We start from the raw sequence: 24,582 nt of genomic DNA, 5'->3' as shown, positions 1-24,582 counted from the left end.
GCTGACAGCGAGGGAGGAGGTGTGACCCTTTAGTGGCTGTGAGTTGTAAACGGGGTGAGTCGAGGGAGTGTAAATGGGGGCTGGAGAGGCGGATCTGCAGGGGTCGCGGCTTGGAAGCAAGAGAGCCAAGGCTGCAGCCAGCCAGTCTCAGTGGGGCTCTGCTCTTGTGCCCCACAGCTTCCTTCTTCGTGGTGAGCCTCGGCGGGGCCGCCGTGGGGCTGCTCTTTGCCTTCCTGCTAGCGCTGATCACCCGGTTCACCAAGCGTGTGCGCATCATCGAGCCACTCTTCGTCTTCCTGCTGGCCTACATGGCATACCTCGCCGCCGAGATGGTCTCGCTCTCCTCCATCCTCGCGTGAGTACCGTGCACCGGGCTCCTCCCTGGGCGAGAGCAGCCCATCCCTGTCCCCATGCTGGAGGGATGCTGTGCCCCGTGGGGCTGGCATGGCAGGCTATTGTGGCAGCAGGTTCCCCATAGCCCTCTCCTGTTCACATTGCTCCTCAATCCTGATCTGCAGCCCCCTCCTGTTCACACTGCTCCTCAATCCTGATCTGCAGCCCCCTCCTGTTCACACTGCTCCTCAATCCCGATCCGCAGCCCCCTCCTGTTCTCGGCATTTCTCAGTTCTGATTCCCAGACCCTTCAAACTTTGGTGCACCTGGATCCTGGCCCCAGTGACAGATGAGATTCTTCTGCGGGAATGAAGGAAGAAATTTTTCCCGTTTCATTTGAACACAATTGACGGACAAACCCTGATCCTCCCCCACCCCACTTCACACTGCTGCCTTGCCCCAGACCTCAGTTATTCCCTTTCCCCCCCGTGACCTGCAGCCTCTCAGCTTTCAGGCTAAGATCTTGCGTGGAGAGCGGGGCAGATGTCTGGATGAGTGCTATGAATATCGCGGCTCTCTGCTGATTGTTGGAGTGTGCCCAGTTGTCTGGAGCACTAAGGGTTAACTCCATCCTGTGGGACATGGAGCCCAGCCAGGCCAGACAATGGCTCTGACCCAGTCTCCTGCACTGGACAGACAGTAGCCATGTTTGTGACCCATCCCATGCCCAGGGTAACCAACTGATAATGCCAAGGTCAGGGCAGGCTGCAAACGGAAAGCAGATTCTCCCAGCACTGGTGGGTGGCATTGAAGCCAGACTTCCCAGCCAGCCACAAACTGCACTTCTGAATCCCCACAGAAGCCAGTATACAAATGCACACAGCCCCCTTTACTGCATTTCAGCCTCTGGCTCCCAGTCAGCCACTAAGTCCAGTAAAGAGACCAGTTATTTAAACTCTCTGCTCTTTACTAAAAAGGTTCCCTCTGACCCCAAGGGGTCAGCCACAGTACCAGATCAATATAAGTTTGGATCTTACCTAAAATACCATGCTGCCAGCCAATCCTTTAGTAACTAAACTAAAGGTTTATTGCAAAAAGAAAGAAATAAACCATAAGAGAAATGTTAAAGGGTCAAAGCAAATCAGATACATACAAATGATTGAAAGTCCATATACATCAGGTTTCTAGAAGAATTGTGGAGTTTGCAGGCTTGTATAGTCCTCTGGTCTACATCCAATACCTGGATGGGTCTTAGTCCTTTGGTTCAGTTGCAAAAGAATTGATCCAGAGGCAGGTATGTGTCTGTAGCTGAACAGGATCAAAGACAAAATGGTTTCTGTGGCTTGGCCTTATATACCCTCTGGCTTTGGCCATGCTGTCTTGTGGAATGTTACAAGAACTAAAATGGAGTCCAGAGCCACATGGGCCAATCATGGTAACTCTTCAGGTGTGCCTTTAGTTTCTTCCTGGGCCCTTTGCTTCTGTAAAGATTTTGATGGGCCATTAAGGGGGCTATTGTCCTGCTGCCTCTCTGTCTGGGGTGTGTCTTATACAGCATAGTTTGAAACACAGGTACATCAAATATGTCCATAACTTCCATTACAGATATAACACATGAACATAAGTATTACCATCTTACTTAGCATATTATAACCTTCCTAACAGTACCTGACATGGCATATCTCACATGAATTAATATGATTTTGACACATTGATGTCAAACAATATAACAAATGCTCCCCCCCATCTACCCAGCATGACAGTGTTAATAGCTCGTACGGGGATCTCCGGAGTTTGCCCCCACAGAGCATCTGATCTTCATGGCTCATACTCCTCACTAGCTCTCTCAGCTGGGACACTGACTGACTCCAGGCCCTGGCTGCTCCGCTTCCAGGGCTCAGAGCTCTCCTTTCTGCACTGGGGCAGGGAGTGGGGGGCTGGGAGAGACCCTGCTCCGTAGCCCTGAAAACCTTGAACTTAACTTCCTCTGGTTCTGACACCGACAGATGGGAGAGAAGAAACTTCGGCCCCATCCCATCACCACAAACCCTCCCTGATCCCTTGTCCAAACTCCCAGGGGGACACCACCAGGCTGTGCTGCCTGGGAGATATGCTGGGGGTAGGTTCGGGCGGTGAGCCCCAGCAGGAGGAGAGTTAGCTTGAACGTGCTAGAAATGCCCAATCCACTGCAGAGGGGAGCCAGGCGGGGACTGACTTGACTCCGCTTCTCTCCAGAAGATGCTGTCTGGCTCCCACCAGTGAAGCCCATGGGAGTGTAAATGGGCCAGACAGTGGCCAGGAAATAGTCACCCTGGTCAAAGTCCATTTGGCACCTCTCTCCCCGCCCCAGCACACACAGAAAGGGGCAGCAGTGGCTGTTCTGCACAGACCCCGCCCGGCCGCCCCCATCCACGGTCGGCCTGGCCTGAGACAGCAATGCCCTGAGCCGAGAGGAGACGCTGTGTCTCTCAGGCTCCCTTTGTGTTCAGTGTCTCCACCTCTCCCTGCTGCCTGCTCTGCCTGAGATACCCCAGCCCCGTTGCGCCGTTGGAGTGACTCCGTTGGAACATCACCAGGCCCTTTCCTAGGAAACCAGCAGGGTGTGGAGCTCCAGCAGCCAGGGGCTGGGAGGGTGGCGATGGGTGAGACTGGCTCCGTCTACTTTCAGAACGCAGAGAGCAGAGCATCCATGGGCATGGAGGCGGGTAAAGCACCGCAGCAGGGAGCCTGTCTCTAGATCCCAAGGCCGGGCCTTTGTCTGCTCTCCTCTGTTGAGGGAGCAGGCAATCACGGTAAAGGGCAGCAGCTGCTTGGCGTTGGATCAGGCAGGCTCGAGTGTCGCGCGGCACAGAACCCTCAGGCTGCAGCACGGGGGCAGGAGCGCGGCTCAAGCACAGTTCTCCCCAGGGAGAGGGCACAGCTGTGGTGAGCATACGGGGACGGCGCAAAGGGAGCAGCTGTGTCCGGGCGTAGGGTGGCCCTGCCCGTGTCTATCCTGAGCTCTTGCCGCCCCCCAGGATCACCTTCTGCGGGATCTGCTGTAAGAAGTACGTGGAAGCCAACATCTCTCAGAAGTCCCGCACCACGGTCAAGTACACCATGAAAACGCTGGCCAGCTGCTCCGAGACTGTCATCTTCATGTTCCTGGGCATCTCTGCCGTGGACACCTCCAAGTGGGCGTGGGACACGGCGCTGGTGCTGGGCACCTTGCTCTTCATCCTCTTCTTCCGGGCCGTGGGTCAGTCTGTCCGTTGGTCGCTCCCACCCCTCGCTGGGTGTGGTCAGGTCCCAGGGAGGCCAAGAGCCCCTCCGAGCGTGTGGGGAAGTCTGCCGGGGGTGGGGCCAGGGAGCACTTGCGGAGTGTTTCTAAGAGCACGTGCCTGGGCCAGGCCTTTTCTCCTGCGGCCACTGGGGCTCATCCGCCCTCCCTCCCCTTCTGCTCTAGGTGTCATCCTCCAGACCTGGGTGCTCAACCGCTTCCGCCTCATCCCGCTGGACCGCATCGACCAGGTGGTGATGTCGTATGGTGGCCTGCGGGGGGCCGTCGCCTTTGCCCTGGTCTTCCTGCTGGACCGAGAGAAGGTCCGAGCCAAGGACTACTTTGTGGCAACGACCATCGTGGTGGTGTTCTTCACTGTCCTCGTGCAGGTCAGCATGGCGAGCCCCGGCTGGACCTCTGGGCTGGCCCTCTCCTGGAGAGCAGGGCCCACCGGAGTACTCCTGCCTGGCTGTCGGGTGCTGGCACTGGAGACAGCTCACAGGCATGTCCCAGGCTGGACATACCCTTCCTGGAGGTCGATCCCCTGGGGCAGCAGGATTGGAGCAGGCGGGTGCTGGGAAAGGGGCAGGCATGGCCCCTAGCAATGCTCTCGTGCTTCTCCCCTCTTAGACAAAACACAGCTTAGAGCAGCAGTTCCCAACCTTGGGGTCACGACCACATTTGGAGCTGTAACGATAAAAATGGGGTCGCAAAGACGCTTAACAGCTCCCAGCCAGGAGCACTGGGCAGCATGGGACAGGGCTCCGGCCCGCTTGGGGCAGCAGCAGTGCCAGCCTGGTCGGGTCACGGGCAGGCAGCCTCACTCCACCCCTTTTGCTTTGTGTCCTCCGCACCCACGCTCCCTCCCAGCGTGAGTCATGGGCGTGTCACAACACCCAGCGGTACCTGGCTTGGGGCGGTGGCCCTGGAATGGGGGAAGGCACTGCTGGGGGCTGGGCCAGGAGGGAGGCACAGTGCAGGGGAGGGGGCAGGAGAGATGAGGGTGTCACTGTTCTGGGCATGGGGCTGCTTGGGGCAGGAGAGCGGGAAGGGGTGTGGTCACAATGTTGTGGATGGGGCCTAAGTGAGATGAATGAGGACAATTACTGCAAGGCACTAAAGAGGTGCAGCACAAGAAACTTGCAGCCCCAGGGAAAAGGGATAAGGTGGCTTTAAGTTATTTTGCATCCTCCAGTGTCTGGGCTGATCTGGGAGCCATGGCAAAACAGACAGCACAGGGGAACAGCCCACATTACACCCGTCTGTTGCTGGATACCTATGCATCGCAGCAGTGCCCAGAATCTCTGCAGTGTGCCCCCTTCCCACACTTCTAAGTCTCAATTTAGCAACCGTGAAATCTAGGGGTTTAATAATGTGACCGCACAGGAAATCTAATCCACAGTTAAAGCAAAAGTAAAATGTCAGATAAGTGGATTTAATAGCTATTTTAGGCTTTGTATTCAATGGTGTATTTTTTTTTAAAAAATGTTTAAATGATTTTAAATGAAAAATATAAATCCCCCAAGCATTGCAATGCCATGATTTGTCTGCTGGAGTCGCCACAAATGTTCAGTGTTTAAATGGGGCTCACGCGACGTAAAAGGTTGGGAACCCCTGTCTTAGAGAGACAAGGCTTGGCCCTATCCGCCTGGCTCCCGCCTGCTCTGCCTGGCACCAGCCAGCTTGCCCTGCTGGTCCCCGTGCACAGACTAGGCACACGTGCTAGCCCCGGCACACAGAGCGAGGGGGGCAGCGGGAGAGGGAGTGAAGGGCATTCGGCTACTGAAGGGGAGCCGCCCGCCCCCCATCCTCCCGGCGCTGTCCCTCCTCGCTCAGATCCTGATCCTGACACCTGTACCTTACACCCGTTCAGCCCACGGAGGAGCTGCTCAAAGGCCACCGGCATAGGGTTGCCAACACTGTATTTCAAAAATAAGGGGCTATTTTCTTAGCACCTCCACTCCACCCGTCCTCCAATATTATTATTATCGTCATGATTGATTATTATGATTTTATCATCCTCATCATCATTACTAATAACAAGCAGGACTCACCTCCATTTGCCAGTGGTATTTCTTGCTGCCGGGGACGTTGACAGAGACTGCAAGCGGGGAAGCTACACCCGGGGAGTACTGCCCCCTGCCAGGCAGAGCCCCTTCCTACAGCTCCAGGCACACACCCAAGCCAGACAGAGCCTGCACAGGGAAAGCAGACGAGGCCGTGCTCCAGGGCCAGGGTCGGGAGGGGAGAGGAAAGATGCACCCATGAGTACTGGCCCCCTGCTGACATCAGCCCCGTCTGCTGTCCCTGCACAGGCTCTGGCCCCCTGCCCAGTGTCAGCGCAGCACACAACGGAGTCCACAGGGCCCAACCGCCCTCCCACGTGGCCCATGGGGCTCACAGGTGCCATCAGTGCCTCCCCTCTGTACTGCTCAGTGCTGGTGAGTGGCCCCGTTCTCCAACTGTGGGTCGGGAGCAGCTCAGGCCTGTGCCTAGGTGTTGGGTGTGTCAGCTTGGACAGGTGCTGGCACACGAGTGTGATATAGGGCGAGACAGTTGTGAGCAGATGTGAGCCCATTGACCTGCAAGTACAGGCAGCAGCAACCTGGGCCTCTCCCATTCCCACGGCGAGACTCGGGTGTAACCACTAGGTGGCACTGTGACTTCGCTAAAATACTGGCGAGGCAAGGCCCTGTGGAAGTCCCTGGGCAGGCCGGCTGTGCCCTGCCCTGTGCTGCTTTCTGTCCAGCCCAGCCTGGGCAGGCCGGCTGAGCCCTGGGGCCTCCTGAAGGCCGGACAGGGGCAGCCTGCCTGCTCCAACTCTTGTTAAAGACAGCACCTGCCCCACGGGGATCCCGTTCCTCGTGGAGATTGGGGAGTCGGCCAGACAGAAGGAGCTCTGTGCCTAGGCAAGAAGTAGTTGGGATGAAACAGCCTTTGTGGACGTAGCATCCCCCTTTCTGCCTTCGGCTCCCTGCCATGTCACACACAGGGGCCAGGGCACGGGGATCGGACTGGCATGGCAGCAAATCCAGAACTGAGCTAAGGAAACACTTTCCCCCACAGTGCACCATTGGCCTGTGGAACTCACTGCCACAGGAAGTTGCTGGGACCAAGAGCTCAGCACACTAGAAGGACTGGCCATTGATACTGATCATGAGAAAGGCCCATTAGAACAGTTACCACAGAGCCCTGGAAGGCAGATAAATCTTGCAGCTTCAGGGCTGATGCCCCCTCTAACTCTTGGGGGTTGGATGAGAGCAGGGGAGGGAGGTGGATTACCCCACATTTGCCTACCGGGGGCTCATACACCTTCCTCTAAAGCGGCTGGTTCTGGTCACTGTTGGAGGCAGGCTGCGTATAGGAGGGACTGGGCGTGCCACTTTGGGACCCCGTGCCAGGCATTTCACGGAGGCCCCAATTCGGTATTACCCCCCAAATACTGTTCATCTGGTTAAGCGGGGACCTTTAGCGCGTGGATCAGTGTGTGTTGGGTTGGGATTGGTTTTGGCTTGTGGCGAGGATGCTATTGGTATTGTTTAGGAGGTGTATGGGGGCCCAGGAGACCCCCCCACGTATTCCTGCTTAGGGCCCCCACTGAGCTAGCACCACCTCTGGGCCTCACTGCTCCTTGGGGGCCTGCCTGAAGCATAGGAATGGTCTGTAGAAAGGGGTTGTGGGGGGCTACCCTGCACCCCTGAGGGAAATTCTGCTTCCACCCCCTGTGGAGCTCTGTGCCGCATGGCAGCAGGAAGAGAAGAGTGTGCCAGCCTCTGCTTCCTCTGCAGTTGTCCATGATTTTAGTGTTTGAATAGCTGGTAGCTAACTGCCTGGCTGGGAGCTGCCAGTCCTAGCATCCCCTCCCCAGCTCTGCACCAGCAGCCACTCTAACAAGGGCTTCTTCCTTGCCCGTCCCTCAGCTCTGCTTGCAGCTTCTGAAGGAGCTCGGCACATCAGCCCAAGCACAGTCATCACTTTAACGCCTCCCTGTGGTAGGGCCCGATTCTCCTCTCCCTTTCCCCATGTCACTCTGACAGCGTTGGAGTCACTCCTGATTGACACCAGTGTGAGAGTGGTGTCAAGGCCCTGGTACGCTGTAGTCACACACCTCCTGGTGCCAAGGCCCTGGAGGCAGCATCAGCTCTTCCTTCTTGCTCATGCTGTTTCTTATCCCAGCAGCCCTGTCCGCCAGTGCACTGGGTCGGGTGGCTTAGCTGGCTCCCCCAGGGAAGCACTTGGGACAGGAGAGAGCGGAGAGGCAAAGCCCCAGGATAGATCCCACTGAGGCTGGGCAGCTGGGAAGCGGAGCAAGGACACTGCCCCACTGACAGCCTTGCTCTGACGTTTCAGGGTCTGACCATTAAACCACTGGTGAAGTGGCTGAAGGTGAAGCGAAGCGACCATCACAAGCCAACGCTGAACGAGGAACTGCACGAGCACGTAGGTTGTGGGGCCGGCCAGCATCTCCCTGGTCCTGCGTGCCATGGTTGGCACCCCGGGACAATTTCCAGCAGCCCTCACTGCCACAGCCCGGGGATGGGGTGCCAGGTCGGAGTCAGCCCCTCCTCACTGTGTTTTCTCTTTCCAAGGCTTTCGACCACATTCTGGCAGCTGTGGAGGACGTGGTCGGTCACCATGGTTACCGTTACTGGCGAGACAAGTGAGTGCCCACGTGTGCTGGAGTCCCCTGCCCCCCTCGCCCACTCCTGGCCCCCCATCACGCCTGCCTCGCGCCCTGGCAGGAGTCTGCCTCCGCCCGTCGCACCCTGGCCTCATTGGTTTCCCTGGCGCGTGTGCACATGGCAAACGTGCCAGCGGGGGGGCACTGAGTGGGACCCCGGTGCCCTACCAGGGCTTGGAAGGGACCCTCGCTCTGGTCGGGCTTGAGAGGAGCAACATAAGGCTGGCATGTGGCAGGCAGGCCCTGAGTGGGACTCTGCCCCGGGGCCCCGCCACGGGCCCTGCTCCATTGGACTGTGGGGAGCAGGGCGTCCCAGCGGGTCTTGGGCCTTCAGAAACCCATGATCACGTCCCAAGAGTGAACAGCCCCTGCCTGGGAGGGACTCAGCTCCCACCCTCCCTGGCCCCCTTGCCACCCAACCCCCACATCTGCCCACTTCCCCTTTTCCCTACATTCCCCAGCTCCAACCCTGCTCTCCTCATTTCCCCACCCACCCTCACCCAAACCCTGATCCCCGCTCCCTGATCCGCCTCCCCACTCTAGCCACTAACCCCTCATCTCCCCACCCACCCTGGCCCCAGGCCCACTGCCCGCCGTACGGACCTGTACTCTCAGCACGGGGCACCGCAGGCTCTCCCCAGCTCCCAGACAGCATTGCGCTCTAGTGGGCGAGATCTTCCTCCCCAGCGGCTGTTCAGCTCCTCTTCCTCTTCCCAGTGACTGCTGGGGCTGAGTAGGGACCTCCTCACTCTCTCCTCCCTCCCCCGAATGATCAGTGCCCCAGACTCACATGGAATAGTCTCATCCCCCCACCCCAGGCGCTGCCAGGAACCGCGGCTCGATTGTTGCTTTAACTGCATCCTGGGCATTTGGGTGAAATTAGAGACAATGCCTTGTTAATCTGACCCTTTGGCTGGAATCCCATGTGCCATGGGGGGCAGCGGGGTGCCTGGCTGCCCTGGGAGCCCTGCCATCCTGCCTGTTTTGGAGCTGAAACTACCCCCTCCTCTGGTGCCAGGTGGGACCAGTTTGACAAGAAATACCTGAGCCAGCTTCTGATGAGGAAATCGGCCTATCGGATCAAAGACGAAATCTGGGACGTTTACTACAAGCTGAATATCCGCGATGCCATCAGCTTTGTAGATCAGGTACCAGTGCAACACCCAGCAGCTGCAGTAGGCCCTGCCTGGGGGGAGCTAGATGGCAGCTCTGCTGGGGAATGGCATGGCCTGACCCCAGCAGCTTTCCTGGATGAACCGGCCCTGCTTTGGGGCATTTCACCCCCCCACACCCTCAGGCACAGGGACCAGCTCTGTCCTAGCTACAAGGCCAAGCAGCCCTTCCATGCTTGTAGTCGCACCCCAGCCAAAACCCTGTCGGTGGCAGTTTCTCAGGCCGGATCTCTTCTCCCTAGGCACAGCTGTTGAGCCCACTTGGAGCCTGGTGCCAGCAGTGGAAAGCAGGGCCAGTGGGACCCCCTGTGTGTTGCCCCATGGCCATGGCCCCATGCGCTGCCACTGTGCACAGTAGCCCTGAGTGGTCCGTCAGTGGCAAAGAACAAACTTTCCATATATCTTTGAGGGCACCTAGCATTTGCCCCTAGCTGACAGCGCTGCCCAGCTCCCAGCCCCACATGGGGTCAGTGGGGGGCTAATCCCCTCGGCAGACAGCTCTGCCCAGCCCCCAGGTGGGGTCGGTTGCTTCCCTGGTTCATTACCCTCACTGTCAAAAATGTATGCCTCATTTCCAGTCTGCAAAGCTTAGAAAGGCTCCTTCGATCTCTGTGTGAGTGCTCCCCACCCCCCGGTGTCTGGCACAAAGGGGTGGCCCCCAAGGCAGAGGGGATCCTGCTGGGAAGCTGTGCCCAGCCCAGCATGGAGGGGACCTGGGAGCTGGGTGCAACAGGACCTACGCAGGAGGATTGTGACGTGGGGATAGGGGAGTGGAGGGACAGGACCTCCCCCAGCTCGGCTCCAGCATAAAGGTGATGCTGAAAGGGTCCTCTCGAGACCTCCACCGCACGACTCAGGGGCCCGGATCAAGCCTGTGAGGTCTAAGGAGTGTTTCTTGCCTTCCTGAAGAGGGCTGGGCTCGAGGGGCCATCCAGGCACAAGCCATCTGGGTCCCCAGGGATACAAGCATCCTTGTGTCTCCCGGCTGGGCTGGCCACGGAGGGACACAAGGTGCCAGTACCTGGCTTCTCCCATCCCGGCTGTGCGGGTGGGCTGCCTGAGTGCAGGGGCAGGGCTTTGACACTGCTCTGGTCTCTTGCTTCCCTTAGGGTGGCCACGTGCTCTCGTCCGCGAGTCTCACGCTGCCCTCCTTGCCCAGCAGGACCTCCATGACGGAGTCATCGGTCACAAACCTCCTGTAAGTGTGCTGCCCCTCAGGACGTGTCCTGGAGACCGAGCTGCCATGCCACCCCTCCAAGCTCCTGTTCCTCCGACCTCTGGCTCTGCAGATGGGTGGCTGTTGGGAGGATGGGAGCCCTCCCTAACCTGCAATCCCAGCAGGACTTTTGGTGTGTCTGCAAACAGCCCAGCTGTGTGTTGCCCCAGGGCGGCAGGTCTGCTGTTGCTTCTGGGGCATTCATGCCGCAGTGGCTGCTGGCAACATGCTTTGATTTGTAGTTATTTTCACACAGCTTCACTCCCTCACTTACTGCTGGTCCCCCACTTACTGCTCCGATGCCTCCGCCCTCAAAAACCCCAGTGCCCAAGCACACTCTGACTGCGCTGCTCTACCACCAGCTAGCTCCCTCTCACACCCCACCTACACCCCGCCACAATCCACGCCACCTCAGCTAGCGGGAGGTGAGTCAGAGCTGGGGCCGACACATCGCGAGTTGTATATGGAGAAGGGGAGGCTGGAGTTCTGGTTGTGTTTCTCCTGTGCTTGTGCGGAACTGGAGTGTCCCTTGTCTGTTGCCTTACGTTGGAAGTAAGTGCATTTGGGGCTCAGGCCCATAAGCCAAGGTTGGTATGGGTGGGAAAGTTGTCTTAACTGGTGGCTTCCTGCTGGCTTAGTGCTTTGCAATGGTAGGCAGTGGGGTTTTCTCTAAGCAAACCAAGTTTTTGGCGTGTGAATTTCCGCAGTGTGCCATTTGGCGTGTGAATTTCCACTGTGTGCCAGCCCTGATATCTGCGATGCCTGCCTGGCTCCCCACACAGCCCTGTCCCTTCTCCTGGCCCCCACATGACCCCTGGCTTCTCCATGTTCTGCCGCTTTCTGCACAGGCCCACTCCATCCCCAGGCCTCCCTCCACTCCTCAGAGTTGTTGGATATTCACCGAGAAAGGGAAAGAGACGAGGGGCTGAGGGAGGTGGGTGTTCAGTGGGGCTGAGGGAGGTGGGTGTTCAGTGGGGCTATGGGAGGGGTGCGGGACATGGGGCTGTACATATTGCAGGGAGAGGGCCTTGGGGAAGGGTGCTGGGGGGAGAGTGAGGAGGGAAGGGGAGCATGGCAAGAAGCAGGCTGCGGTTAGAGCAAAGAGGGGAGCTGGGCTCTGACAAGGTTCATCAGAGCAGCGTTCCTCTCTGGCCCCACTTCTGCCCTAGAGTCGAAGTGAGGGAAGGGAGAGGTGGGGCAGGCAGGAGTGGAGCTGGGGGCGCAATGGAGGGACTGCTCCCCACACTGCTGCTGATAGGTGAGGGACAGGGCAGGCTGGGCAACGTCAGAGAGGGCGAGGATCGGGAGGATGGGGGCAGTTGTTGGCTGGCCTTTGCAGAGCTGAGCTAGGTAACCGTGAGTCAGAGAACTGCTTCGCTCTGGCTTAAGTGGCCAGTCTGCGAGGAGCCCTGGCCCTGGGCTGCACTGAGTGTGCATAAGCCTGGGGCCTGCCCCCTAAAGGTGCGCCCGTGCACACACAATGCATGTACGCTTGCACACGTGTACCCTGCACACATACACACACCTGCTTCCTCCCTTTGGAAGGGCCCTGAGCGCAGGCCAGAGGGGGCGCTGGAAAGCAGAGGGTGATGTCCCATGCCCCGAAGGCTGCACTTCATTCACGTGGGCTGGGAGCTCAGAGAGCTGAGATCCATTGAACTCTGTGAGGCTGTGTCTACGTTGCAGGGATGCTCTGGGTGACACAGGTCCTTGCGCTGCAATGGCTCCAGCCTGGAGGCATGTGGCGCTTTCTGCCTGCCTTCACGCTGGCAGACTGACCGGGCAAAGCCCGCATCCTGGCTCTGACCCACCTGCCCCAGTGGCTGACACTGAGCGCTCTGGCCATGTCTCGCTCGCAGGAGGGAAAGTGGCAGCGGCGCGTGTCTGGATCTGCAGGTCATCGACACAGTCAGGAGCAGGCGGGATAAGGAAGACGCCGTGATGCACCATATGTTACGTGGGAGCCTCTACAAACCACGCAAGAGGGTGAGCGTTCCTTTGCCCCGTAACTACCGCGCTGCAGCATCGACAGGAGCCATCATGAGCAGCAGGAAACATTGGGGGACCTAGGATCCAGCCTTAACCATTCCTGGTGGCCTCTGAGGATCCCATGACTCTTCCCATCCAAGCAGGTCATTGGCCTCGGCCAGGCTGGCTGCATGTCAGCACTGGGGAAGCAATTGCCGTATGTGCCATGCTAGCCACTGGCCCTGCCTCTCAGCCTGTGCGGAGCCTGTTGTGGGAAGCAGAACTATTTGGGATCATGCAGCCCTGGAGCCCTGGGAGTTTGCCTAGCACTGAATGAGGAGGCTTCATGCCCACAACTCCTGTCTCTTTGGCCAGAAGATGGTGCTGCGCTGAGTTACATGGCCAAGGGAAGCTGAGTCACTGTCAGGCTGGTATTCCCGGAACAGGGGAAATAAAGCCAAATAATGAAACAGGGAGAGGCCTTGTGTAGCACCTGGCATGTCCACATCGGCCTGGGGAAGGCTAGCGGGGGATGAGGGGAGGGATCAGGGCCGACGCAGGAGAAGCCTAGCCATAGCCAGCCCCTTCCTAACCAGGAGCAGTTGCATTAGTCCAACCTGTTGGTTGTTCTTAGGGGGATCCAAACCCAGTACAACTCACTGACCCCGGTTAGACTTTCCATCTGTTTCCTCCCAACCAGCCTCCCCAAACCTCTCTGAACCATGGGGTCCATCTTGTCCAGGCACACCTCGGGAGCAGCTTGCTGCTACTCTCAGGTGGGGGAGGAGCCTGCGGGGCTGCCCTTCCCCAGGGGCCTAGGCTAGCCGTGGGTTTGGGGCCGGGTGGAACCAGCAGTTTCAAAAGGTACAGCCTGAATTTGGCCCCCTTTGGCTGTGAGGAAAGGCAACGTTCTCCTCAGCTGCCTTAGCTGGGGGCTCAGGGGCCACTGTGAAGACAGTGGCTGGCAGAGATACATACTTCAGGGTGGCGGCCCACTCCCTGCTGCAAGGCCACGGCTCCACAGAGCCGTCTGGTCCCATCTCTTTTGTCCCTCCAGTTCCGTTTCTGTAGATCACTCTGGCTTTGACTAGAAATCTGCTGCCAGGACGCTGCCGCCGTGTCTGCCCGCTGCCCTGCTCCCCGTGTGCTGAGCACAGGTCCCAGCCGGAGCTGCAGGACAGCCGGGGCCTGGGCTAGTTTAAATGAGCCCAGGAAACAACCTGCATCTGTCAATCAGGAGCTGCCCTCGTCCGAGACCTTGTGACTGGCCCAGCTGTGCCAGACAGAGATGCAGCCCCAGTAGCCAGCAGAAGAGCCCGTCTGTGCTTTGCTGTGCCATGCAGCGGAGGGGATCAGATGCACAGGGCATGTCTGCACTGCAGCGAGGACGAACCTCCTCTCCAGACAGACTCACACTAGTGGGGCTTGAGCTGGCACATGAGAAACAGCCGTGTGGACATTGTGGCCCGAGCCGCGGAGCCAACCCGGCTACTTTTCATGCACTAGGTCAAGTCCTGGGAACCACCCGCCACCCCCGCTGCAGTGCAGACAGCCCCCCAAAGGTCATGCCACAGAGACAGATGCCCACAGTCGTGCTCCAGAGGAGGAATGCCCCTCCACAGCCAGCCCTTAGGAATCGCAGAGCATGGCAGACAGTGCCACGTCATGCCAGGACATAGGGCTAAAGGGCATGCACAGACAGACAGACAAAAACACCGATGCCCTGCAGGCTCTGGCGCGTGCGCACACACACATACAAATGCTCCTGCTGTCAGCTGTCAACAAACACCAGCACTTCTCAGGCCCCAGGGCCTAGGCCCCGCCGTGACGAAGGTGAATGAATTCTGCCCCAACTTTAGAATGTGCCCGAGTACTGGTGATGTCGACAGCTGAGATTTTCAAAGCTGCCAAGGGGGTTTAGGCACACAACTCCCGTTGAAATGCGTGGGATGGTTTGTCTAAATGCCCTAGGGGGCTTTGGAGTGAGTGCTGGCTGAATTATGGCCCTAGAGCAGGGCAGCCTGAGCACCTTGTTGTGCCCTTGCCACTAATGTCTTCTCCTCTCCTTGCTCAAGGGATGGTTCCATGCGTCTGGGTGGAGGCTGTGGGCCAGCTCAAGGGACACATGGTGCTGGGCCTGTGGAGAAGCCAGCTGTAGCAAGCAGCTATGGGATGGACACTGTGGGGTGGGTGGGGAGGGACAAGCCGTGCCCAGCCCCAGGATGAATGAGTCATTCCTTCCCAGAGGCTCAATCTGTGTTTTTTTGCCTCCCCCCTTGCCTAGTACAAGGCCAGCTACAGCCGCCACTTCATCCCTCCAGACACACAAGAGCGGCAGGACAAGGAGATCTTCCAGCAGAACATGAAGAGACGGCTGGAAACATTCAAGTCCACGAAGCACAATGTCTGCTCTGCTAAGAGCAAGGCCAGGTTGAAGAAAGATGGCAGGAAAAAGGTGAGTTCCCCTTACACAGGCCAACCTTCCTCTGGTAGCCAGATCCCCACCAGCCACCATCCCCAACTCTGTGTTAGCCAGAGCACACAGGAAAGTGGGCGGCCTGCAACCACAGCAGACAGGCCCCAGGGACAGCCCAGCATGGCGGGGAATCCCGGCTCTGTGCTTTGAGCTGCTGCGCTGGGCTGGCCCCTCTATGTGTGTGCCAAGCTGTGCATGCGGACGGGGTAGCAGGCATGAGAATATGAGGTATGTGAATCTGACCTTGGATGAGGAGAGCTATATGTGACAAATAGTTTCTTATGGTTCTAGTGACCTTGTGGGATCTCTTCTTCTAATGTCCAGAGCCCCTGAGGTCAGTCCCAGCAAATCTGTTCAGACTGAACAGGATTGGACAGATGGTGAGATCCATACACAAAGCCAGCCAGTGTGCTCCCCCATCGCCTCTCTTGGAAAGACACCCTCATGGCGCGGTTACACCGAAGCAAAACTCTTGTGCTCAATGCGTACTGGGCAATTCCTGTCCCTCCTGGTAGGCTCCCAAGTCTGTTATACAACCCTCTGCAGAAACAGCCGTCAAAGTGACACAGACAAGCCTCCCCCATTGCCACCATCGGGCGTGTTACTCTTTGTAGACTCCAGCATAGCATCCTGTTCCTTTAGGCCTTAGGGCTGCCTGAAGGAATGAGAGGCGCAGTGCAAGCAGGGCTTTCTTCTCCAGTGTTTGTATTACACACTGTTGCTGTCAGAAACTGCAACGGAGGTGGTCCAGCCTAGTGGTCAGAGCCAGGGAATCAGAGCCCGACTCAGGCATCCCGAGCAGGGTGGAACAAGGCCGGAGCATGTGAAGTCTGGTACCACTGTCAGGCAGGGGAGAGTTCCAAGCCGTGCAATGAAGTTGAGCAGACTGAGCAGCTGTTTCTCCTGTGAGGCTTATGTACATGCCCTGAGAGTCATTAGACCAGCCCCGGGGCAGTAGATTGGCTGGAGCCTAGCTCAGGAACGACTCATCAATGCACCGGGCATAATCAGGCTCTAGTTCAGGGACGACGCATCACCTTAAAGTTGCATGTAATCTTCCAGTAATGGCAGCTCTCAGCCCTTTAACCAAACCCATCAGCTGGGGCAGCACCACAGTCACTGGCTGGGATGCAGTTGTCACGTCATGATCGCCTGCAATTTGTGTCAACGATGCCTAAATGGCTTTTAAATTGTGCAATACATCTCAGTTCAGAATGGCATGTAGAATCCACTTTGCTGCCATGGAAGCTTTTAACTTTTGGAAACTGGGGGCCAGTGTGACCTACCGGGGTACAATCCAGACCAGTGGGGGGCTGTGTCACCCCTGCCCTGTAACCTGGGGTGCCTTGAAATGCCTTAGCTCCCAAACCAGAGCACTCACAAACAGCTTGCCAGCATGCAGGTCACTCCAAGGCGGATCTCTGTGTAACTGCAGCCTGCCAGTCACACCCTGGCTTTCGCCAGCCTCAATTATACTGCAGGGAAACCCCAACACATTCCCAGTCCCAGACTTTTCCCCAGAAATGTATGTCCTGTACTGAGCAGCCCTCTCCCGGACAATCTAAATATATTAAGTCCATTATTCCTTTAAGAGAATAAGATATATCATCTTATTACCTTAAATGGAGTTTCCCAGATACCTCAATTTAACCACACTGGATTAGGTAAAACAATAAAACAAGTGTATTGACTACAGAGAGAGAGATTTTAAGTGAGTACGAGCAATGAAGTATAACAGTCAGAAATGGTTACAAGAAAAAAAAGGTAAAACACTTCCTAGTGCCTAACTTAACCACCTATGTTAAATTCAAGCAAAATTTCTCACCACGGGCTTCCAGCAAGACTACTGATCAAACTCTTCAGGTCAAGACCTCTCCCGGAGAATCCAATGACTGTTTCATTTGTGAATGAGATGGGCAGGGGGAAAGAGAGGGGTGGTTTGGGGTGTTTGCCCCTCCTTTTTATAGAGTTTTAGTCCCTCTTTGAAAAACATGTCCAGCTGAGACCCAGGAGACAGAGTCTATGATGAAGGATGTTCCCTGCTTGTTGTTGTCACCTGTTTGAGCTTTCTTTGTGTTCCCTTCCTGCTTGATGATTCTGTTTATTGCTTAAATGCAGATTAAGGCAAGCACCCAGTCCTTTGTTTAGGACAGCCTTGTTTGCTGACTTCTGCCTGAGCAGGGCTGTGAGGTTTGGAACACGTGCTAATAACATCATGCAAAGGAATCTTATCACTTCACATGCAGTATTGCCACACATATTTTCTCTGGACAGTGCTGACCAGCAGATTATGAGTTTTCAGATGATATTTTGTGATTATTATAATAGTGTGTAGGGTGTGACCACAGGGATGTATTCCATCACAGCCAATTCAACTGGCTTTCCAGCCCAGTTACATCACCGGAGCATGGCCAAAGGGGCTTTACTGGTGCTGAGAGTCTAACTACTAAGGGCTAAATATGTATGTGTGTGTGTGTGTTTGCGCACCAGTACATGAGTGTTTTCTGTGTGTGCGTGCATGCACACAAGCACTGTGTGTTTCTGGGCAAATGCGTGAGCATTGTGTATGTCCACATGCCTCTTCTTTCTAAGTGTGCACTTGCCCAAGCATTGTGTGCCTGTATACAAGTGTGTTTGTATGCATCTTGTGTGTGCACCTATTTGTGAATGTGTGCACATATACATAGCGTTTGTGCACGTGTGAGTGAGCAGCATGTGTGTAGATCTTGTTTGTGCATGTGTGTGTGATGTTGACTTAAGCACATGGTATGTTGGTGTTGGAGATGGGTGCTAGGAGTTGTTCCTGGGGGGTTTCAGGTCAAAGTGGCTGGGTTCCTGTAGGCAACATTTTCTAAGTTGCCAAAGTGATTTAGGCACCTACGTCCTGGTTTCAAAAGTGACACAGGCATGGCAGGGCCTAAGACTCCCAGAAAGTCTGTGGAATTGAGGCTCAAAGCCCCTACCTCACTTTGCCCAGGGGGACTTGACTGCAGGGTGTGTGGTGCTGCCCTTGCTGTGGCTGATTGTTACTGTCCCTAGGCCCAGTGGAGTCTCAGAAATGACAAGAGTCTCAGTTATATTAATATTCAAAATCTCAGGGCTTGAAAGCCCCCTGCTCCAGGGCATGAGTAGGTCTCGCCCTGACGGGGCCAGGAGCAAACTCCCAGCTTGGTACAATGTTGGATGACTACAGGACTCTCATTCTCCTTAGAGGCACCCGCTGTTGGAGCCAGGGCCTGGGCTAGGTGGAGGCCAGTGCTATCACAAAGGGCTCTAGCGCTAATGCTCGGAGGTTTGTCCCGAAGAGTCTCTGAGTGCAGCGTGGGCAGCCACACGGCTCTTCAGTGACTCGGGGAACGGGGGAGGAAGCCCAGGCTCCAGAACCGACATCTAATCCAAGGCCTTTTCTCTTCATTAGCAGAAGAACAGTGCTGGAAATGCCGAGCTGCCCAATGGAAAGCCACAGCGAAGCGTTACCTGGCAGCAGACGGGTAAAGCCAAGGAGCATCGGAGGATGGGGGGGGCATGGGAGAGCTGGGCGTGGGGAGGAAGGGCAGCAGTCTTTTTGTACCACCAGGATAGGCCCCTCGCGTGTGGTGGCCATGGTTTTCTGGACAACGCATTCCCAGGAGGAAAAGCCTACTGAAAAGCAGCATGCCACCTTTCCCTGTTCTCCCTGCAGCCTCCTGCCCCCGCCCCAGCCGCCTGCCGAGCCTCCCCACAGAGCCAGCCCTTGTCTCTAGGGAGGAGGGCTGGATGCCAGCCACGCTGCATGCGCCTGAGCAGCCTGGCCCAGCACCAGTTGGGAGGGAGCAGTGGGATGAGGGCTGTGCTGCTCCCTTGGAGGATGGGGACAATCAGCAGGGACAGTGGTGGGCAGGCACAGCTGGATGCAGCATCATCACGTCCTGGCTAGGGCAGGGTGGGGGTGCAGGCCTCCCAAATCCCAGCCAGAAGGTGCCAGGGGTGCCAAGTCAGGTGCCTGCTATTGACCAGACTGTGGCTACAGCAGACCCAGGGCCCCTCCCATCCCAGTGGGTGGCAGCTTCACAGGGAGGAGCTTCAGGAAGCCCAGGATCTGCCCAGGCCCAGGAGAGGCCACAGAGCAGCTGGAAATGATTCCTGGGCTGGGCTGGCATTGGCTTCCCCCAGGAGGCTGCAGTGGGGGGCCTGGCGTGAGGGTGCACTGGCCACATGGGGAGGCTCAGCCCTGCACCCACCACACTTCTCTGTCTTCTCTCATGGCAGCTTCTGTTCTAGTGACGGTCAACTCCGATGAAGAAGAGAGTGACAGCTCAGACGCAGAGAAGGAGGATGATGAGGGGATCGTCTTCGTTGCTCGAGCAACAGACGAGATCCTGCGGAGCAAGAAGGCATCTGGTAGGAGGCATTCTCCCAGCTGTTGCAATGGGGCTAGTGCTGCAGGGCTGGCATGGAGAGCTGCAGCCTCTGTTGCAATGAGGCTGGGCCTGTGAGGGGTGATTTCCTGTCCCAGGAGGAACAGAGTGTGCCTTGCTAACGGCAAACCCTCAGCTGAATTCTATGGGTCACCTGGAGGGCCAACTTACAGCAGGGTAAAGGCTAGCGGTGCTGCCACAAGGCTCTGTGCCAGGACAGAGAGAAGGCATAGGAACTGTCCTGCGTCAAGCCAGGAGCCAGTCTGTACCGGGTGGGCCCCACGGGCCGGGGCCTCTGTTGCTGCTCACTGCAGGGTTTGTTACCCAGTGTTTCAGAACCCAAAGCAGTAGCAACTTAGGCAGTGTCAGGAATAAATTAATAGGGAAACAGCTCCTCCGTCTGATAAAGGATAGGTGCAAATAAAAGTGCTTTTACCTAAAACTGCTTTTAATTAGGTCTTAAACACACACATACATATGCTATGGCAGTATGTTCAGAGCACCCCAAATATTTATAGTTACCCAAAGTCTGAAATGGTTTTGAGCGATCAGCCACCAGCCTTCTGGGGGCCCTTCTTCCATCCAGCTGCTGGAGGGTTTAGGTGTGAGCTCCTTGCCCAAAGAAAAGCTTCCTTACACTGCTCCAAAGTGGTTTTTTTTTTTTTTTTGCTTAATTTCTTATAGCTGACTTTTAAAAAACACATGATTTATAGCAACCCCTAGCAGGTTACCACAGTAACCTTCATTGGGTTACCAATATTTTTTTGCTTTAACAAATTATTTATTATATTTTATTAATAAAACATTTTTAGTATTTTTAGTTATAACAGCAATAAAACTTATATGTTAGGGGCATTTAAAACCATTTAAAACTGTTTTAATTTTTTTATTTTTATGGTATATTAATTTTTTGGGTTTTTTAAATTTTAATTAGTAAATCTGCAATCATGCAGCTATTTAGTTTTGCCTTTTAAAGCCCTAAAATTATTTCCAGCTTTATGGCATTTGATTTTAGCTAGTAGTGGCTAGACACGCAAAATGGCTGACTGCAGTAATGTCAAGTTCTGGGGTGACAGGTTCTTGCATCTGTTTCTGAAGCAGCTTTGCTGGGCACTGTTGGAGGCAGGACCCTGGGTTGGTGACTCTTGCTCTGGCCTGACAGTGCCTCTGCCCTGTGCAGAGTGCTGGGGACAGTGTGGGCTCAGTCGGTCCATGGGTCGGTGCCAAACACTCATGCCCTCGGAGCCAGGCCTTTGTCTGTGTGAGCTGCATCTGCTGCGTATTTATTTTAGCAGGAAGTGGCTGTCGCTGTTGAATCCTGCCCTGGCGGCTCTCTAGGGTGAGGATGGTGCTAGGTGGCATTTGCCATCTGGTGCCAGGCTCTGCAGAGCCATGTGGTTTGACGAGGGCCTGCTGGGTCCCTCACTGCCCTGACAAGGGCACCGCATCACACGGCTCTGACCCATGGCCCTTCCCTCGCCACCTGAGATGCCCTGTGAGGGTGGGCTGAGGCTAGCCTGCGGGCTGCAAGAGCCGGGGCTGTATGAGCCGTGGCTGCCATCCCAGGAGAGCCCTGCTGCTCCTCCGGCTGCTGCATCTCGCTCTTGTGCTGCCCATGACCCAGGCCATGGCTGGCCTGAACACTGGTGTGGTGGGGAGGGGGCCAAGAATCCCCACCAAGGTGATGGTGGGGGGGCTGGGGAGCTAGGGGGTGAGGGGAGGGGGTTGTGGGGCATGGGCACAGCCAGAGCCAGATGCCAGCCTGCCAGCTGTTGGGGCCCAGATAGATAGTCTGACCCTCAAGCCTAACCCTGGCAGCACCTGGGGAGGCAGGGAACCCTGGGCTGTATCTGAGCACTGAACACTGCACGGCTATGGCTACCATGCTCAGAATCCAGCCTCCGGCTTTTTGGAACACTGAAGTTGTTCGTAGGGCAGGCCCAGATGGAGATCGCGGTTCTAGGGGGAGAGCTGTATGGATTGACCTCCAAGTTAAAGTCTGCTCTCCATGGGCCCTTTGTTTGCCCATGAAAAGAAGAGGAGACGCCCCACATTCCCAGTCTGTGTCCAGAATCTCCAGCCCTGATAGGGATGCTCCCACGTGAGTGACTGGGGCAGATGTGGGGCTGAGTGTGCAGGACAGCCATCTCGTCCATAGGAATGGTTAGTCAAGAATAAAAGCCATGGGGGGGACTGCTTTCATCACAGTGCTGGTTTGCACTAACACAGTGGCTCTCAAATATATTTGATCGCACCCCCCTTCTTTGTGTCTGGAGGAGTTTACGCCCTCACCCCCGCCACACAATTACATATACTGATAAAGAAAAAACAACATGCAACTCTCACTGAATGTGAAAAGCAGTGAGGCATTGATTGAAACAGAGCCCACGAGCCACTGTAATAAGAGTAAAAGCAAATTGCCCTGGTGATCGATGCTTGCAATTAAATGTGCACACCGCGTCGTAGCAAACGGATTAACATACAGATGGCAAGGACTTTGTATAATGCTATGCAAGCTTCACAGAAATCTGTCCAAATGCACAGCGCCATCTAGAGTCAAATACACGGTGCCAGCTGAGGACCTGATCTGTCTGGAGGGACCAGCTTGGCTAGTTATTCATGGTGGTGGGTAAAATGTGTGCAGTAAGTTTTTTTTCCCTAAAGCTTCTCATGCACCCTCCCTCTAGTTTGAGAACCTCTGCATTCCCAGGTCTGTCTGGCAGACCCGCTTTCCTGTGTCAGGCAGTGAGATGCCCAGTGTCTTTCAGGATGTGGTTTGGCGCTCCATCACTGCTCATTCACCAGCAGGGCAGATAAGAAATGGGCGCCTCCTTGCTGTTAGCTCTCACCTTTCCATATCAGGGATGTGTTGCTGTTTCCCCTCTTGTTCAGCACATGGCATCTGGCCCCATATGGGCCCTGGCCAACCTGAGAGCAGCTTCTGGCTGTCAGGATTCATGGTGCAGCACTCAGGAACGGGCTGTCCTTGCAGCTGTTTGTTTCACTTTCCTTTGCCTGTGTGTCCCCAGGTAGCCTGGACATCTGCCCGAGCCCACACATCATCCCTCCTTCGCCCACCTTGGCGGAGAAGGAGCTGCCGTGGAAGGGTGACCAGGACGACCTCACTGTTTACATCTCCTCAGAAACGACCAAAATTGTGCCGGTCGATATGCAAACAGCTTGGAACCAAAGCATCTCCTCACTGGAGAGCATTGCCTCCCCCTTGGGGGCTGAGCCAGGCCTGCATGCCAAGACATTGGCTTGCCCAGCCCTGGAGGAAGGGACCAAGCCAGAGAGACAGATGATGCCAGAGCAGCGCACCTGCTTTCAGTTCCCCAGTCATCCCTCAAAGAGCAGCAGGTGTCAGAGTGACAGCAGCTCAGAAAGGACGGAGCAGCCGGAGCTGCAGCCTTTGATGGCTCCAGAAGAGCATGGCAGGATGAGTACCTCTGCTGGACCTAGCAACAGCAGGTGGTTAATTCAGTTCAACAGACCCACCAGAATTTAAGAGGGATTGTGCACGCAGCTGTCTGCAGGGCGGCAGCTCGTCTGGAGCTCGCCCGTGGGCTTCAAACCCTGCAGGGTCTGTTTCAGGAAACTAAAGGACTTGGCGGGACGGTCAGAGAGCCTCACAGAGCATGGGTTCACGCTGGGCCAGCTCCGAACTCCAAGTAAATGGGCTGGCCTCATGCCGTAATAGTGTCAGTGCCTCAGCACAGTGGGAATAACCAGACCCTAAGCCCAGTCATTCCTGGCAGTGCCAAACCCTACAGCCAAAGGGACCTTTCCTCCCAGCCTGGCTGTTCGGTGGCTCAGTCCGTGGCCTGGCCGCCCCACGCCGGGGGTCTGGTGGCCTTGGCTGATGGAGTGGGTTGCGCCAGCAGATTTCTCACCCCCTCTCTGCATCGTGAGACCTCGAGGATGGAGGGCAGGGGGTGGGAGCGCTGCTGTGTCTGCAGTCACGGCTGCCCGTTTCCCAGCTGCCAGCAGGAGAGAGGAAGGAATCGCTTGTTGGAACCTGGCTGGAGCCCCCAGCTGGGGCGTTGCGTGAAGTGAGCTGTCCCGCGTGCACGCTTGCATCGCTTTGTTTCGTCAGGTGAGCATCTTAGTGCAAGGCATTGTGGAGTCGCCCTGTGGTGGGCAGCGCAGAGACAGAGACCGGCGCGAGCCTAGCACCGTGTGTGCGTTGCAACAACAGTGACCAGCCCAGCTCCCAGCTGGGTGAGGAGCTTAAAATAAAATACAGGTGAGCGTCCCTAGGTCAGCAGTAAAGACAAAGACCGGCCGGGAGATCAGAACTCAGGATGCTTCCACCGCATCATCAGAGCCCTGGCTGGAGCTGTGTCTAGATCCCCAGTGTAAGTGCTGCAGTACTGTCCGTCACCGGGGCGTCTGGGCACTCACATACATGAACTGAAGAGACACAGCACGGTGGGCTTTGCTCTTGCCTGCTCAGGGCTTAGTGCTTGAACCTGGGACTTCTGTGAGCAGCTTCTGTTAGGGCCCGTCTCCACACAGAGTTAATCTGGAATGGCTGCTGGCCTTAAAACTCACCCCTACCTTAATCCAAATTAACTTGCAAGTGTAGACAAGCCTGACTGTGGATGGGGTTGAGGGGAGGGACTTTTCACTAGGCACTGCAGGCAATATCCTGCCTCCAGCACCCCGGAGCCTCACTCCAGGCTCCTCCGGTCACTGTGGCCCTGCCAAGCACAATGGCTTGGAGGGGGTGTGAATGGGATGGGCCCAGGCCAGTGACAGGAGAGGTGTGAATGGGATGGGCCCAGGCCAGTGAATGGGGAGGGCCCAAGCAGTTGGGAATGGCTATCCCCTGAGTCAGGTAAGGTTTCTCTGTCCCTGACATGTCCTCACAGCCAAACCAAGTCAGTCTTCTCTGGAGATGGGTTGAGACTTTGCCCCGTGGGGTCAAACGGGTGGAGGGAAGCAGTGGTACCTGTCGAGGCTCCGCCCACCTGAGACAGGACACACACTGTCCCACCAGCTGGTGCAGAGCATAGCTCACATGGGCTCTGCCGACCCCCGCTCCCTCTCGCTGGGCTTGGCTGCCCTGCCGGACCCT

At 56.3% G+C, this 24,582-nt stretch overlaps 1 protein-coding gene across 2 annotated transcripts; it reads left to right on the top strand.

Annotated features, from left to right (window-relative positions):
• The first annotated feature begins 225 nt into the window (after positions 1 to 225).
• On the top strand, positions 226 to 23,225 carry SLC9A5 (solute carrier family 9 member A5). Of its 2 annotated transcripts, none has more exons than XM_067552836.1 (12): positions 226 to 355; positions 3,351 to 3,571; positions 3,779 to 3,981; positions 7,943 to 8,032; positions 8,182 to 8,252; positions 9,292 to 9,421; positions 10,555 to 10,643; positions 12,521 to 12,647; positions 14,914 to 15,084; positions 18,530 to 18,596; positions 19,354 to 19,485; positions 22,532 to 23,225. In XM_067552836.1, the coding sequence occupies exons 1-12, from the start codon at positions 309 to 311 to the stop codon at positions 23,008 to 23,010; spliced, it is 1,827 nt and encodes a 608-aa protein (XP_067408937.1). In that variant the 5' UTR covers positions 226 to 308; the 3' UTR covers positions 23,011 to 23,225. The 2 variants fall into 2 exon arrangements, with proteins under 2 accessions (XP_067408937.1, XP_067408926.1); XM_067552825.1 differs by having other exon boundaries at positions 18,527 to 18,596.
• The last annotated feature ends 1,357 nt before the right edge of the window (positions 23,226 to 24,582 follow it).

Source organism: Emydura macquarii, unplaced genomic scaffold (genome assembly GCF_026122565.2).
Source record: "Emydura macquarii macquarii isolate MOO-44397 ecotype Brisbane River unplaced genomic scaffold, CSIRO-AGI_Emac_v2 contig_295, whole genome shotgun sequence".
In the NCBI taxonomy this organism is placed as follows: Eukaryota; Metazoa; Chordata; order Testudines; family Chelidae; genus Emydura; species Emydura macquarii.
This window is presented reverse-complemented; position numbering and strand designations above follow the sequence as displayed.